The sequence below is a fragment of the Equus quagga genome, chromosome 19 (assembly GCF_021613505.1).
Source record: "Equus quagga isolate Etosha38 chromosome 19, UCLA_HA_Equagga_1.0, whole genome shotgun sequence".
Taxonomy (NCBI): Eukaryota; Metazoa; Chordata; class Mammalia; order Perissodactyla; family Equidae; genus Equus; species Equus quagga.
Window position 1 is genome coordinate 31790116 of NC_060285.1, and position 17336 is coordinate 31807451.

The following is a 17336-nucleotide window of genomic DNA, read 5'->3' on the forward strand; positions in this document are numbered from 1 at the left end:
AACCTTCATTCCATATCCTTTCCTTCTAAGTCTCTCTTTCTTTATTCCTTCAGAATTTTCCATGATGAAGAAGAAAAAATGGATGAAAGAATTCTTCTTTCTTTTGACATCTATTTATAGTTACTGTCTGGTCCCAACAGTGGTTCCTTCCCTTTCTTGTTTTTCTTGGTCCAAACATATGTTCACAACAAAACTAAACCCTTTTATTCTCCTTTGCAGTTTTCACAAGGATCAAAATATTTTAGTTTTGGAAACTTCTAATATTTTTTTAATTCCTCTTTTTTCCCCTAATAATGTTAATCTGTGTAGGCTGAAGTAATTGGAGAAGACTATAAAAGAGGGTGAACTTGTCTTCTATCTCAGTTCAAGTGTGAATTGTGAATTTTATGAATCAGATCTAGATGTTAAAGGGGGGAAGGACATTCCAAGAAAGCAGAACCCTAGCAGAGGCATAGTGGCAGGAGTGAATCTTTCACGTGTGGCTCAGGGTGGATTTATTTGCCTAAGTAAAGATAGACTCCTGAACGATTAGTTTGAATAGGTGTGGTCGTGCCAGATTACGCAGGGCCTTGGAGCCCACGCGGACAAATGTAGACTTGAAGTAACAGATTATTGGCACCACTAAGAGCCTTTTTAAATCCTTGAGCTTCTTGACAAGCACATGGATGGTATGAAATTATTATGTAATTGTTAAAAATAGTGGGCATTTTAATTCCTCTATCTTGTGCAATCCATATAAATAGATGCGTGGTCTTTAAAAATGTTAATATATTTCTGCAAATCAAAATACACTTTCTAACTCATCATTTAAAGGAGCCCTGAAGTGAATCCTCTGTAGAGGATCATTGTATGCTCATGTTCTGATTTATTCTTTGTGAAGTTTGCAAGTTTTGTAGAATTTAAAATAAATGCGGTGTTCATAAATACATATTTTCATTCCTGTATTTTAATAGTAAAACAGTGAAAAGTAGAAGTTTGAATAGCAAAGAGTCTGTGGTTCTTGTTCGTAGGACCCATCAAGCTCTTCCTCGAGATTCTGTTATAGAAGATTTACGTTTACAAAATAAATACCTCCAAGAAAAACTTCACACTTTAGAAAAACAGTTTTCAAAGGATGCGTATTCTGGGCCTTCAGTAAGTAGGTCTTTTTGTTTTTCTATTTTAAAGTTTAAAAGTGACGTCAACGTCCACCTTTATCTGGCTCAAAACAGTAGGTCCATCTCATTAATATTAATGTAGTGAAGTCCACTTCTGTTTTACTAGGTAGTGATGTCTGTTAACTTCTTTGCTCCTTCTTGCATAATAACAAATAAACCTAAGATTCTTATACTTTGCGTAAAACTTCATTATAAATGATTTATGGAGGTTTTAAATGTAGTTATCATGAGTTTTTCTGTGGCAAGAACTTCTATACAATTAGATAAAGTAGGGAAATATATTATAACTTTTCTTCCATTCAAATGTGTGTAATGTGTTTCTGCATTTTCTTTATAAAGAATCATTAGTGTAGAATTGTTTGTTGTATCTTGTTTTAAAACAGTGTATATATGTTTTTTCCTTTTCTCCTTTTCATGTTTCTTCTCTTTCTTCTGCTTCAAGCAGAACCTGTTATGTGACACAACTACGCTTTCTACCCTTGCTACCAATGTTAATAAATACAGGCATAATATCTTTCACAAAAAGAACACTTTACACAGGAACAAAAAAAAACCCATAACAGTGCTCAGAATTAAAAATGGGAAGGGAATAGATGCCAGTGACAACTTATATCATCAGGTACCTAGAAATATTTTGCAGTGTTACAATAATGAAGAAAAACACAAAGCAGAAGATATTGTGGATTCTACTGAGTTAAATAAATCTGAGGTAAGACCAATCGATGAATCAAGTCCATTTGGATCAAATAATGGTACTTTGGCAGAGTTTAACTCCAATTTTGAAAATGAAGCAGATCCTGAAATTGAGAAAATTAATCAAGACTGTTGTGAAAATGATAAACAGGAACATAAAAATAAGGAAGAGAATGAGCTAGGCGAGAATGAGAAAGGAAAGGGAAACATAGCTGAAGATGTGAGTCACAACAGCCACATGGATCCAGAAGAGTCTACCGGGGAGGACCGTGATTCTGCCGCCGTTGCTGCTGCACTGACTCAGTGTGCTGAGGAGGATGCACAGGCGAACTCTGAAACTGACGCACCAGGCCAGCGAAGAAATGAAGTGTCCCAGGTTTGAGGACATGGCAGTCTGTTTCTTTGTTAGCTGAGTTTTCTTATAGCAAGTAGTATACATATATGGTGCAAATGGAAAACAAAATTGTACAGGATTTGTAAAAAATATTAACTGTTAATAAACTTCTCCTGAAACTCTAACATCTGACTAGTTCCTTCAAAAGGTTAGTGGTTAAGCATTTCCTATTCAGTTTACTACTCACCTTTTACCATTGGTGCTCACTTAAAAAGTAATAGATTAGATAATACAATAACAAAAATAAGGCACTTTAGAGATGCTTGTTTTGCCTTAGAAATTTCTAATTCGGCATGCTGTAAAATCTTAACTACAAGTAAAATTTCACTACAATGAATACATTGGTAAAAATTGTTATGATGCTATGTGACATTCTAACATGCATAGCAACTTCCTTTGGTGGTCTTTTGTCATGTATTGTAACAGATACTACTTTACGATGAGAAAAGGGAGCTTACATGTATTGCTGCCTAATATGTTAGGCTCTGTGCTTAGGTATAATTTTCACAGTACTTTGCAGAATATCATTCCTATTTTACTTGGGAAGCTTGAAGAATAAGTAACATCTCTAGTGATCAAGAAGATGCAGAGCCAGGGTTTAAATGCAGGTCTGCTCTACCGTTTATGACCTTCCTATGTATACAATACTTTTGGTCGGTTTATGTGCAGTACAGAATATGAAAAGGTTGTTGCTTGTTGAAATCAAAATAGTATTTATCTTTTTTTCTTTATCCTTTCCACCTCAGATATTCCAGTCCCCCTAAGTTTAACTCCCATCCACTAAGAATTTGATTTCTAGCAGTGTATACCTTTTAACAGAACTCCTCTTCTGTAAAACAATTTGCAAATCTCCTAAAATTCATTATGTACAAGAATTTTATTTATATTACTCTCATAGAATAGGTTCATTAGAATTTAGTTTCCAGAAATTTGGACAATTTCAACTAATGCTTTTAGTTTTGTGTTTTGAGAATAAGAGGAAAAAAATGATCCACACTCAGTTACATAAATAATTGTATCTATATTTTAGTGAGGGGAACTGTGTTAAAAAAATGTATTCATATGCAGTCATCAGGGAGAATTATGGTCTTCTGTAAGTGATATTTAATGTATTTTATATCTGTCATTCAGTGGTACTCATAGGTGGTTATCATTTGTTAAAATCAAATAGCTGTCACAGACAGAAGAGACAAAGTGAGGGAGACAGAAGAGCTCAGGGACAGGGAATTACAGATTTCCATGTCTGGAGAGACCTTAAAAATTATCCTGTCTCCTGCCTTCGTTTGTAAGACGCAAAACCTAGGGAGCTTGCCAGTGGCCTAATTTGCCTAGTTAACCTAATAGTAATAGAATCAGAATGTGTACTTGGGTTATGTTGACAGAGAATAATTAAGGACATATTCCTAGTTTACAGACATCAACAAATGTGTGCCACTATATATGTTCATATGCACATGCATTTCCTCAAACAAATAGAAATCACGTGGACATGGAATGTTTCTGCCACTGTTCTGTTACATGCCCTCAGGTTAGAATCAAATGTCAGTCCAGAATTTCTTTACTTTTTTGTATCCTATTTTCTGATTTCTTTACTTTTACTTCATTTTACGTAAGAAAGCATTATTTTTTTACCTCTTTTTTTCACCTAAGGGTGAATATTTCAGAATGTAAAGTATTTAACCTACTGCTAATTAAAACAGTGTTACAGAGCCATGTATAGTAATTGCATTTCTATAATACTATACTTTAACAATTGTAATGTCTGTGGAGTTATTTACTTGATAGTCCTTCAAGTCAGCAGAGAGAGAAGGGGATGGGGGAGAAAAAACTAAAGGTGTGCTGAGTGCCCTCACAAAGTTATTTCACATGATGCTCTAACAATCTTATGAGGTATGTGGTATTCTACCCACTCTACAGAAAAAGTAATCAAGCACAGATTTCTCTTTCAAATAACCTATAGTTTAGAATGAGAAATAAAAATGAAGGGAAATAGTAACCCAAAGTGGATTCATGCCAAGAGAAATGCAAATCTGTTGTTACTGGATTTCAGAGGAGGGAGTGGTTACTTTTGCTCAAAGAATGAGGAAAGCTTTCGGCAGGAGGAAGGCATGGAAGCACCTGTTTTGTAGGCTTGTGTGTTAGTCTGCTAGGGCTCCTGTAACACAGCACCACGGGTTTGATGGCTTAAACAACAGAAGTCTCTTCTCATAGTTTTGGAAGCCAGAAGTCCAATCAAGGTATCAGCAGGGTTGACTCTGTCTTTACGCTATGAGGGGACGGTCTGTTCCAGGCCTCTCTCCTTGGCTTGTAGATGGCCACTTTCTCCCTGTGTCTTTACATTGTCTTCCTTCTGTACATGTCTCTGTGTCCAAAGTTTTCTGTTGTGTAAGAAGACTAGTGATTGGATTAGGGCCCATCCTAATGACCTTATTTTAACTTGGTTATCTCTGAAAAGGCCCTATTTCTAAATAAGGTCCTTCTGAGATCCTGGGAGTTAGGACTTCAACATGTGAATTTGAGCGGGGCGGGAGTGAGGTGGGGTACTGGGGCACAATACTATCTGGAACAGTTGGGTGATGGTTCTGTTTTATTTTTGGACTGGAAAAACCACTGTAAATTAGTTTAATCATTAGAAGAGTGTATGTGGAAGCATTATATGCATGGACATTATTAAGTCATACTTGACTTTGCTTCCTATATTAAAACAAATTACATTACCTTTTCTCCTGCAAGTTTTATGTTCTCACTTATTTATTTTTGGTTGGTTGATTGTTTTCTCTAGAGCTCTCCCATTTTCTCATGTTCCATTGAGGAAAAATGTTCCCTTTTAGCGTAGTATTTTCTTATCTAGTATCTCTTATGCAGGTTCTATTTATTAAACCTTAAAAATATTCCTAACTTCATTTTCCTGAAGACTTCAGGAACAGAGTCAGATGATCATTGTAAAAGAGAACAGGAGCTTCAGAGGGAAAACTTGAAGTTGTCATCTGAAAATATTGAACTAAAATTTCAACTTGAACAAGCAAATAAGGATTTGCCAAGATTAAAGGTAAATTTGACATTGTTTGTTGTAGTTAAGAAATCTAATACCTGAAGACTTTTTTCTTCCTACTTGATTATATATATCATATTAGCTTATGAAGAAGTCAAAACTCATATTCATAGACTATCATGGTAGTGTTATACTTTCTTCATTTGTTCATTTAACAGTTACTTGTTGAGGGCCTACATTGTGTCAGCCACTCTTCTCGGTGCTGAGAATCAGCAATCAAAAATGTTCTTGCACTTGTAGAACTTACCTTCTAGTAGGGAAGGCAGATAATAAACAAATCAGTATATAGTGTGTCAGCTGATGGTAAGTGTGAAGGAGAAAAAGCATGGTTGATGTGGAGGGTGTGTATCTGTATTTTGCATTGGGCTGTGGGGAATTGCTGTTTAAAATATGATAGTAAGGAAAGGCTTTCTTAATAAAATGACATTTTAGCAGAGAGCTAGGGGACAGGTAAGGAAGTGGGTCATAGAGACACTGGAAAAAGTTCCAGACAAGAGAAATAGCGAGTTCAAATGTCCCGAGGCAAGAAGATGATTGGTGTATTTCGTTAACAGTCGTTACACTTTAAAATATTAGGATATCTCTAAAAGAATAAAGTCTTTAAATTAAAAAAATATTAGATTAATTGTCTCTTAGAAATTTCACTTTATTTTGATGTTTATAAAAAGTTTATCTTTGGTTTTCCAAATCTTATCCTATTTATGGGAATTTTTTTGTCTCTTGGCTGGCTAATTGTTTCAATTCTGTTTTCTAACCTAGAGTATTAGCAATCTGTTAATTCCACTGGTAGTCGTATAATTAAGCTGTATCCTGCTTGTCATTTTTGGTTTTACACTGTTGAAACCTGTGTTACGAGTTTAATTAGCTGCTCGTCTGTACTGTGTGGGTAAGGATCTATGTATGTAATTTTGGGGACAGTTAAAATCAGAGTTCTAAATTCACATTTATAGTGTATGCTAAGGCAATAATGTGGAAAATATTTCTTGAAATTCATGGACAAAATGCTCTTGTATTAATACACTTGGATTCAACATATGTCTTTGTTCAGAATCCCCGTGTTGCTGTAGAGACCCGCTTGTTCAGCTGGGCTCTGCAGTTGAAGAGGTTGATGGTTCAGATGAATCGTTTGCCTTTCCTCTCCCATGGTTATAGCTCCGTTAAACTGTTACATGTTTCCTGTAATCTTTTAGAATCAAGTAGGAGATTTGAAGGAAATGTGTGAATTCCTTAAGAAAGAAAAAGCAGAAGTTGAGCGGAAACTTGGCCACGTTAGAGGGGTGAGTATGTGAGAATACGGCATATGTTGGTTTGGTTTCAGAAGCAATAAGCTGGAAAAGAAAAAAAAGTTTGGATGTGTCATAAAATTGTGATATGCCTCGACTAGTGTTTCTGGTTCCAGATTTTATTCTGCTGCATCTGCAATGTAAAACCTCGTTAACCTTTCCTTGTGTTTCAAGTTAACGTACTTTATCATCTGTCACACCTTACGTGCTTTTTATTTCACTTGGATTCCACATCTCTTTTTCGTTGCATAGCCCTCCACACCTTGAAAACATTTAACTTCCACGAATCTTCCTTCTGTTCATTGAGGTAACCGCGAACTCCTTGGTTCGAAACTCGTTGGTTCAATTCTAACATTTTGTAACTATTTTTTGTAATATCCCTGGCAACTTAGTATAATACTCTGTAAATATTTTTTCCGGTTTTTAGTTTTTATATTCTCGCATTTTTCTTCCCTTGTTATTTTACTTTTTTTTTTTTGAGGAAGATTAGCCCTGAGCTAAGATCTGCTACCAGTTCTCTTTTTGCTGAGGAAGACTGGTGCTGAGCTAACATCAGTGCCTGTCTTCCTCTACTTTTTCACACGTGGGATGGTTGCCACAGCATAGCTTGACAAGTGGTGCATATGTCCGTGCCCAGGATCCAAACCGACAAACCCTGGGCTGCCAAAGTGGAACGTGCAAACTTAATTGCTTCACCACCAGGCTGGCCCCCCCATGTTATTTTTTATTCATGTTTTACAATGAATAATTGCTTATGAGGCCAAGGTCAAAGATTTAAGCCCTTGTTGATCTCATGTTAGCAAATAGCACAAATGGAAACAATCATAATATAAAAACTTATTCAAATAATAATACTAAATATATGATGATTTGGTGAAAATATGAAGAGTATTATTAGAAAAGTATTTAGAACAAATATCTTGCTGACAGTCGCCATTTATTTCATACATAAAAATCTTTATGTTAATTTGGCCTTTTCTATCGAAGTTAATTAGGATAGTATATATTAAAATTATGTAAAAGCTTATATTTTAGGTTTATTCATTGCACAATGTGAATACTGACTAAAGTGCAAAAAATAGATTATTTTACTCAACTGTTAAAAAACTTTTTATTTTAAATTGTAAGCAGGTAAACTTATTAGTTTGTGACCCATCTCTTTTGATAACGGTTCACCAGGTTTTTTATTTCAGATGTCTCTCCTATTTATATTTGACAGAAACTGAATTTCTAATCAGTGGCTATTCTTAGAGAAGATTGTCTCTGTTATGTTGTAGTTTGAATTTGTTAACTCATGAGTTCTTTAAAGACACAATTTTTCCTTTGTGGTTTTATTCCATATAAAGAAAACTCTGGTATGCTGGAAAGAACATTAGCTAAATAAAATGTTTAGGTTCTTAGATTTAATCATTTGGAACAGACATCAAGGCTAGACTAAGCTGTTACTTATTAGCTACATGACTTTAGGAATATCACATTCTCTGAGTCTTGATTTTCTTGTATGTAAAGTGAGAATTATAATTCCTATCTCATAGGGTTATTGTCATGATGAATTGAATTAATACAAGCTTTGGCTTCAAATATTAGGAATCAGCAGTGAGTATAATAATGAGCCTGTTATGTTATTGGTACTTTATATTATACTCTCTAAAATATTTGATTAAATAAAAAGCTAACATATTCTTTCGTAGTCTGGTAGAAGTGGAAAGACAATCCCAGAACTAGAAAAAACCATTGGTTTAATGAAAAAAGTAGTTGAAAAAGTCCAAAGGGAAAATGAACAGTTGAAAAAAGCATCAGGAATCCTGACCAGTGAAAAAATGGCTAATATTGAGCTGGAAAATGAAAAGTTGAAGGTAATTTTTTTAATATGATTATTTGTATGGAATGGTTTAATATTAGAATTTTTATTAATTATTTTAGGAAAATTTTAAATATAGTGCTACTATATAAATAAAATGGCTTTAATGAATGCAGTAGATATTTTACACAAATAGAAAGAACTTGGAGACAAGGGGAAGAGTTAAGAGCAGCTGCACTTGATCATCTTATAATTCCAAGACCAATGGTTCTTACTCTGGCAGCATAAAATAATTAACTGTCTCTATTTTCAAAAATACAGATGCCTAAGCCCACACTTCTGAAATAGATTAGGTTATTTTGGGTGGATCCTACCATAGCTATTGTGATTTTTTTTTTAAGCCATCGTCTCATTCTAATGTGTAGCCAAAATTGGAAACCTCTGTTCTATGACCAGTATTAAAGAGAAGGCTTTAATTCTGATCATATCAAATATGGTCTCTAAAACTACTTTTAATTAAGTTTTATGAGTTTACAAGATCATCTTTTATTTTATTTCCTTGCTTTGATAAGGTATAGTATTTTTTATTACTAGGCTGAATTAGAAAAACTTAAAGTTCATCTTGGACGTCAGTTGAGCATGCGCTATGAATCCAAGACCAAAGGCACAGAGAAAATTGTTGCTGAAAATGAAAGGCTTCGTAAAGAACTTAAAAAAGTATGACTTCGATTACTGATTATAATTATTCTGCATGTTAATTAATACATCTTGGAAAAACTGAATGAAAAACTGGATGAGGGTATCTATTCAAAGTAGATATTAAGAGATTTAGGAATTGTGTTTTTATGCATGCGATCCTTTCACCATGAAGAACATTGAAAAAGAAAAATTAATAAAGGGGCAGTATAACGTAGAAGCTCCATGGCTGGGATTCAAATCCTAGCTCTGTTACTTATTAGCTGTGGGAACTAGCACAAGCTACTAACTCCTCTCTATCCTTCAATTTCCTCTTCTATACCAATGGGAATAATAAGTACATCTACTTCGCAGGGATGCTGTGGGGTTTAAGTGAGGTAATATTTGTGCATATGACTTAGAACAATGCGTGATGTATGATAAGCAGTAAATGAAGCTGTTAAACAAAAAGTAAAATTTCCATTTGAGTGGCAAAATATATTCCTTGCCCCATACACATAGGTATTGTTATTTTTATGAATGATCCAGTGAGTAAATTGAAATTGATATTTTTAAACTAGTTACAATAGTATCTGAATATATTGTGAGGTCAGAGTAGTGCTGTGCTTTGAATGTGGATGTGTAATAGTGGAGATAATCTGTGGTACTTAGAATTTATGCTTATAGCTAGGTCTCATAAGCATTAGGGAGTCAAAACAAAACACCCTTAAATGTGTAAATACATAAACTATCTCATTATTCTAAAAAGAGTACAAACAAAAATAACAAATTTGAAGTAACCAAACAAAACAAAATGACAAATGTAAAGTAAGCACTAGAGTAAAGTACGTGTAAGTGGATTTTTCTAACCTCATTTATGTGATCTGGTGTTCTAATTATTATTATCATATTGCTATTTTAGAGTACAGGAAACATTGGATTTTTATTGGAATTTTAATCAGCATTTAGAACTCTAGTTATTTTTGTTTTCCAATCTGTAGTGGTAATTTTAAATATGTTGCATCTGTGAGAATAGTGTTATGCTTTGTCATAATATACTAATTAGCTTTTAATGATAGGAAACTGAAGCTGCAGAGAAATTGCGGATAGCTAAGAATAATTTAGAGATATTAAATGAGAAGATGACAGTTCAGCTAGAAGAGACTGGTAAGAGATTACAGTTTGCAGAAAGTAGAGGTCCACAACTGGAATGTGCTGACAGCAAGAGCTGGAAATCAATTGTTGTTACAAGGTAGGAGCAAATAGTTTAAAAATTGCTCAAAGCTTAATTAGTTATAAATTTTGCCAGCATTGTTTTAAAAGAAAATGACACTATTTTGATTAACTTAGTTCTTTCCAGATGAAATGTTTATTTGATTGTTTAAAATGATACTCAGTTTTTTTCTATCCTAGCATTGCCAAAGAATCTTTTTCTTCCTTAAAATATTTAAGTAACTTGAGTGGTAGGGCGTGGAACTGAGCAGAGCTGGGGCTAGGCTGAGGACGTCAGAGCTGGGTGGGCACCATGAAGTTGCTGTCAGCCATGAGCCTGGACTGATGGTGCCCAGCTTCTCCTGATGCTGCTTTTCTCCGCTACAATTCACCCTCCTCGTTGTGTTCATTTTCTAACTCAAGATAAGCGAGGCCCCATTGAGCTCCCTTGTCAGTATACCTGTGGCATAGTGGATCTGGTTGTGCTGCAATTTGGGAGTTACATTCTGGGCAACTTGCTCTTCAGAGATCCCCAACAGATGAATTCAGCAATAGCTTTAGGTCTTTCTGACGCTTGATTTTCTCCCACCCTGTGTACCTTTCCTACAAGTGTGTGTGATTCCTGCCTGTGAAACTAATCTTTGTGGCTGTGAAAGAGGTGGTGAGAATTCACAAGTAAACATTCATATGTTCGTTACCACTATCACCTCACGTGGTCCTTGTGTCATTCTCATTTCCAACCTTAAATAGCTGCTTCAAGGAATATAGAAGCCAAAGACCAATGAGATCCTGCTCCTGTCCTTTCATGTTAAATTCATCCCATAGGAAGTTGTGGTCTTTACATCTGCTGGCCCCATTTCAAAGGCAAATTCATCTTTATCGTACCGTATTCATACAGTTCCTTGTGTCCATCCATCCCCAGCTTCCCCTTCAGTGTCTTCAAGGGATACATCTACCCTACCTGCTGTTTAGAGTGGACTTGATGAGGGATGGGATGGCAGTCACATCACTCCAACTAGGACAGGAGCCTTCATACTGTAAGGCTACAGCAAGTCCCATACCGGGCCTGCTGCTCTGCGCTTGCCCCTGTCGACCAAGTCTGAGGAGAAAAGAGAAAGCTTATGCAGGTAGATTAGAGGGCAGCACGGGTGGCCAGGCAGTCCTGGAGAAGGGTCCTTCGTTCCTGTCCTAATACCATACTGATAGACTCAGAATCCAGTCTTCCTCCCTCTAGCTCTCCCTTAATTCTGTGGGAGGGCTAGCTTGATGGTTAAGTGAAATAATATGGGTGGTAGTATGAGGAGGAGAAGGGGTCTCTTCTTTTGTCTGCTTGGACCCCAGCAGAGATTCTCAGCCAGCAACCCTGTCAGTTGATTTCTTGGTTGGTCCTTTATTTCCTTCTACAATCACATATAGATTCAGAAAGAATTTTGAGTTACTTTGAGACATATTTATTCAGCAGATATTTACTTAGTATCTGCTACATGCAAGACTCTGGTTTATGTTAGATGTATTTCTCAAAGGCCTACTTTGCCTGGGTTCCTTCAGAGAGCCAGGTAGCTCCATGGCTTAGAAACATCTAATTCTCATTGTAACCTTAAGTAAATTACATCTTTTCTGTGAGCTCAAGTCTTTTTCATCTGTGGAGATGATAATCCTTGTCCTTCCTTTTCTAAAGAGGATACTTTGAGGCTGCAGAAAATATTAAGATGAAAAGGGTTTATGAAGTTTATAAACATTTGAGAGAGGTGATGATATTTAACCATAACTGAAGATGATTTTGAATTTTGCATCATTTATGTGTTTTTAATTTGACAAGTGTACAGGTAACTGAGCATAGAGTAGGTCTTCTGTAATCTCTTTTGAAAAAGACATAAGTCCTAGTAGAAACCACTTGAGAGAAAGTTCATTCTGGTCCTTGGCCTCAAGCGTCCCTAAATCCACCAAAAAACTTGCTAAGGTCTGGAGCTGGGATTATACACCCAGCTCAGTAAAGTGGTTTAAAGATCTGTTTTGGGGCCCATGACACATGTCTTCCTCATGCTGAAATCTTTATAGTTGCTCCATTATTTACTCAAACAAACTAAGGACACCTCTTCTGTATCAGGCCTCATACTGACAGCTGCAACAGGCCCTGATGCAGGAGCTGTTTTAGATGGGTGATCAGAGAAGGCCTCTCTGATTTGGTGGATTTGAGTGGAGAACTGAAGGAAGTGAGGGAGTGAACTACTGATGTTACACCACTTTGCCGAGAGTCTTTGTCAGGGGGAGGAGGTTGCCTTCTAATCTAAGTTTCTAAGATTTATCAAAAACTTCTTTAATGTACTGAGATAATAATTTCCCTTCCTGTACTGTCCTTACCTGATTTTGTGGCCAAAACATTCCTTCCTTTTCTTTTCTCTGGAAACATTTGGATATTATAAGCATTGTCTCCCTTTAAGGTGATAGGATGTGCTTATAAAACCATTTGGCTCAATGTTTTAAAAATTTCTTTGGGAGTCTGGGTTTTTTTAAACTATTGATCATTTCTTTAAAGGATACAAGTATATTCAGATTTTTATAAGCTTCATCCCTCCCCTCCCCCATCACATGCCATTTCTGACGCCCATGCTTTTGCACATTCTTTTCCCTCTCCCAGCAGTGTCCTTTTGGTTTGTTCTACCTTTGCATTGTATGTTTGTATGTGTGTGTGTGTGTGTGTGTGTGTGTGTATGAAATGCTTTAATTTGCGATCTTTAAAGATATTCCTAAGAATATCCAAGAATACAGAATTTAATATTCTGGTAAATTTTACTTTCTATTTTTTTGTTTTGTTACTGAAAAAGGTCTTAATTTTAAGCTTTCACAGTGGTCAAATTCAGGCTCCATCCATGTTTATAGCCTAAGGAAACACCTAAACCTTCTATTTCAAATGGCCTGTCTCTTAATTAGGGATACTTACCCTGCTAATGCTAAATCAATATGTAGCAAAAGATTTGACTGGAAGAAACAATATAATAAGATTTTCTTCTTTATTTTTAATGTAGTGATTTGAACTGGCTTTTAAATTGGTGAGAGAAATTATTTTCCATGTCTACATCATTTTTTTCCCTTTATACTTTTAGAATGTATGAAACCAAGTTGAAAGAATTGGAAACCGATATTGCCAGAAAAGCCCAAAGCCTTACTGATCTTAAACAGCTTGTAAGACAAGCAGCAGAGAGGGAACAGAAGGTTAAGAAATACACAGAAGACCTTGAGCAACAGGCAAGTAATGTAATTTCTCTTTACATGATAAAATAATGCATTATATCTCAAGCCCCTCCCTGGCAATTGTCTTGTGTAGATAAAAATGAACTCTGGACTACTTCCTCCCCTAGAAGGCCCATCGAAGTGAATGGTAGCACCGTTCACCCATTTGTTCAAGCCAAAAACTTTAGATCATCATTGACTCCTTTCTTTCTCTCATAGCTCACGTCTTTTATATTAAATCATGGCAGCTCTATTTTGAAAATATATCCCAAATCTGAGGACGTCTCAGCATCTCCAACACTGCCCGTCTAGTGCAGGCCGTTGCCTCACGCCTGAACTATGGCAATAATTTCCTAACTGGTCTCCCTGCGTCCACTCTTGCCTTGTTTCACCTTCTCCCTGTCCCCGATCTGTTTTCCACATCGCTGCCAAGTAATCCTTTTAAAGCATAACATAAATCATAGCAGTCCCATCCTTAGAATCTTCCAGTGGTTCCCCATTACCCTAGAATAAAACCCTAAAGTTCTTTTCATAGTCTACGAGGACCTGCGTGGCATCTGGTTTCCTCTCCAGCCTCATCTTTACTTTCCGCCTCATTCACAATGTTCTAGCCACACTGACCTTTCAGTCCTTTGAACAAACCAAACTCATTCTAGCTTCAAGGCCTTGCCCTTGTTTCTCTTGTTTAGAATACTGTTCACCGAAATATTCTCATAGCTCACTCCCTCACTTCATGTGTCTGCTTAAATGCTGGCTCCTCAGACCTTCCCTGACCTTACGCCGCCTTCCATCACTCTCTATCCTCTTACTCTGGGTCATTTTTCTTGATACCCCTTCCTTCCATCTGGCACTGTTATAATAGCACATCACATGCTCACTGTTTGTCCTCCTCCACTAAAAATGTAAGGACCATGGGAACATGCAGGCAGGGATTTTGCCTGTTTTCTTTAACTGCTGCACCCTCTGTGCCTAGGACAATGGCCGGCATGCAGTAGTTACTCATAAGTGATTGTTGAATGAATAGTAAATAGAACACTGTAGCTGTGTGCTCATATCTGCTTTTGAAAACCCAACTTTTAATATCATGCTTTATTGAAAATGTGTATCTTTATAAAACTTCATATTTCCATCTCAAACTTTGTCTTCTAATTTTTCATTGTGCCCAAAGATTGAGATTCTCAAACATATTCCTGAAGGTGCTGAGACAGAGCAAGGCCTTCAACGGGAGCTTCAGGTTCTTAGGTACATTATCTGTTCATATGACTACATTTTTTTCTTTTCTTTTAATTATCTTTTAATATAACCAGGTTTGCTATATCTAGAGACTAGGATATTTCAATGTTGCTGCCTTATAGGCTTATCAGCCTTATTTTATCCTTCTGATGCCAATCACTGTATCTTTTACATAATAAATACTGAAAAAAGGTTTACCAGAACCTAATATAGGTGTCAAGTTTGTAACTCAGTTTAAACTTTCTTAATAGCATAAAATGTATTAGACCTTAGCCTCCCAGAGCTAAATGTTAATGAGAGAGAGAGAAAAAAAACTCTTTACTCTCAGGGTTCTGTGTAGCATTCTTTCATGAGTCTTCTCCAATAGGAAAACTACTCTTGAAGATGACATCAGGTCAGATTTTAATAAAAACAAGAATAATTTTGATTCTGTCATCTCTGTTTGAGAATGGTAGCATTGCAGCAGTGAGAGTAAACGAATAAATGTTTACCTTTACAAATACCGGCAAGCGCTAAGCACATTACACAGTTCATAAGAAATGCCCATATAATCTGTGGAGTGATGTCTGGTTTTTGTTTGTTTGTTTAATACATTATCATTGTGTTCTAGACTAGCTAATAGTAAGCTGGAAAAAGAAAAAGCAGAATTAATCCATCAGATAGAAGTTAACAAAGACCCAAGTGGAGCTGAGAGCACCATACCTGGTAATGTATTTTATAACATATTTATAGAATGTTTGCTAACCCAAGATTTGAATTAGGGTTTGCCTTTTTTGATTCTTCACACATTTCTGCTGACTGGCTTCCTATAAAAATCACATCCCTGATATAAGTGTTTAGAAGTATTTCTTTCCTCCATGCAACAATAATATTCCCATTGAGCCCTTTGAGTTGTTTGTAATATTGAGTAGCAAGTACTCAAGTGTTTTTCTCCTTGCGTTCCATCTGGGTGTTACAGATTTGATCGCGATACAAGGCTCAGCAGTGAAAATACTAGGTTTGTTGCTTCCAGTTTCTAAGTATAGGCCGTTTTAAGCCCTGTGAAGATTTTCTTCTAAATGTTAGTCTTTTTGTTGTTATTAATTTTAAAACTAGATGTAAGTAAACATGGCCTATATTCTTTTTCCCTTTTACAAAGTAAGACTATCTAGCCTTCTACCCCCTTCCATTCCCACTCAGAAGTGATTAGGAATCATTCCCCTGTTCCTAGGTGCATATGCAAGCATATATATATATACACACACATAAGGTATATACATACATACACACAGCGAACAGTTGATCCTCTTTATCTGCTGAGTCTGCGTTTGCTAATTCCCCTATTCACTAAAGTTTACTAGTAACCCCAAAATCAGGACTCATGGCCCTTTTATGGACATAGACAGAGCAGTGAAAAATATAAGTTGTCTGACCCATACCTTCCCAGGTGAGGTCCTGTAACAAGGCAACGCTCTGCATTCTCGTCTCCGCTTTCCTACAGAGATGACCAGGGGATGGAGACAGTAGTGGGAGGTGCAGCAGAGGGCAAGAAGCCCTCTTTGTGGGGCCTGTTGGACGGGGTTAAATCCCAACTCTGACACTTGTTAGTGGGGCAGCCTCATGACTCATTGACACTTCTGAACTTTATTTTCTCTTATAAAACAAAGAAAATCCAATCTACCAAGATGAGTTGTTTCTAGGATTTAAGATTATAATCTGTCTGAAATATGTGTGTGTGTATACAATATACGTGTTTTCCCTAAGAACAATGGTTCATTTGCTAATTCATTGTTCATGTTAACTTTGTAGAACAGAACTACTGCAAATAATGAGGATTGTATATATATTATATGATAGCTTGATGGAAATGCCAAATTCTGTTCCAAAGGATTATACCAATTTCTTTCTGTACAATCTTTGACTATTTCATACAGCTTTTTCAATGTCCTGCCACATAGTCCTGTTGCTACTTCGTATTAAAGCTACCTTATGTGAGTTCTACCAGACACTATGCTAAGTGCTTTACAAGCATTCTGTAATTGCTTATAACTCTCTCTGGTAGGTACTGTTGTCTCCGTTTTACCTGTGAGAAACAGATTCAAAGAGGTTAAGTAACCTGCCCCAAGGTCACAATAGCCAGGAAGTGGCCGAGGCAGGATTAAACCTAAATCCATGAAACTCCAAAGCTCCCTGCCCATCTCTGCTCTTGACCGCTTTGCTGCATCGCCTCTCAGTGACTCAGGTTACACACGTCAACCTCTCTGGACAGTGCCTCTGAGAGCAGCCGGCGTGGTGGACTAGACTGGACCTGTACCAAAGAGCTGTTAGTGCTGTCGAGATTAGGCACGTTCTTTGTAAACCTCAGTTGCCTGAGAGGGAATTTCTGAACCTTCATATTCCTTTTATCTCCTATTTCAAGGAGATAAGGATACCTGTCATATTTCAAAGATTAAGGCTCAAAATCAAACCAACACTGTTTTGGAAATTCTAAAGCACTATTTAAATATAAGTGGTCACTAAGTAACTTTTGGAACATGTCACATATAATAATCACTTTTACTGCATTATTTCATTACCAATCTGTGCAATATATACTGTGACTGTTTAAGACAGTCAACTCTGACAA

At 36.4% G+C, this 17336-nt stretch overlaps 1 protein-coding gene across 7 annotated transcripts in view; it reads left to right on the top strand.

Annotated features, from left to right (window-relative positions):
* Positions 1-17336, top strand: part of CEP290 (centrosomal protein 290) — an 87281-nt gene that overhangs the window by 67571 nt on the left and 2374 nt on the right. For 6 of the 7 annotated variants that reach the window (XM_046646446.1, XM_046646443.1, XM_046646447.1 and 3 more), the window contains 9 exons: positions 1011-1134; positions 5159-5293; positions 6487-6573; positions 8271-8435; positions 8975-9097; positions 10135-10307; positions 13372-13513; positions 14667-14740; positions 15342-15436. In XM_046646446.1, coding sequence (XP_046502402.1) covers positions 1011-1134; positions 5159-5293; positions 6487-6573; positions 8271-8435; positions 8975-9097; positions 10135-10307; positions 13372-13513; positions 14667-14740; positions 15342-15436 — 1118 coding nt within the window. Of the gene's footprint in view, positions 1-1010; positions 1135-1602; positions 3615-5158; positions 5294-6486; positions 6574-8270; positions 8436-8974; positions 9098-10134; positions 10308-13371; positions 13514-14666; positions 14741-15341; positions 15437-17336 lie in introns of those variants that run through there. The other variant, XM_046646448.1, reaches the window with a different exon arrangement.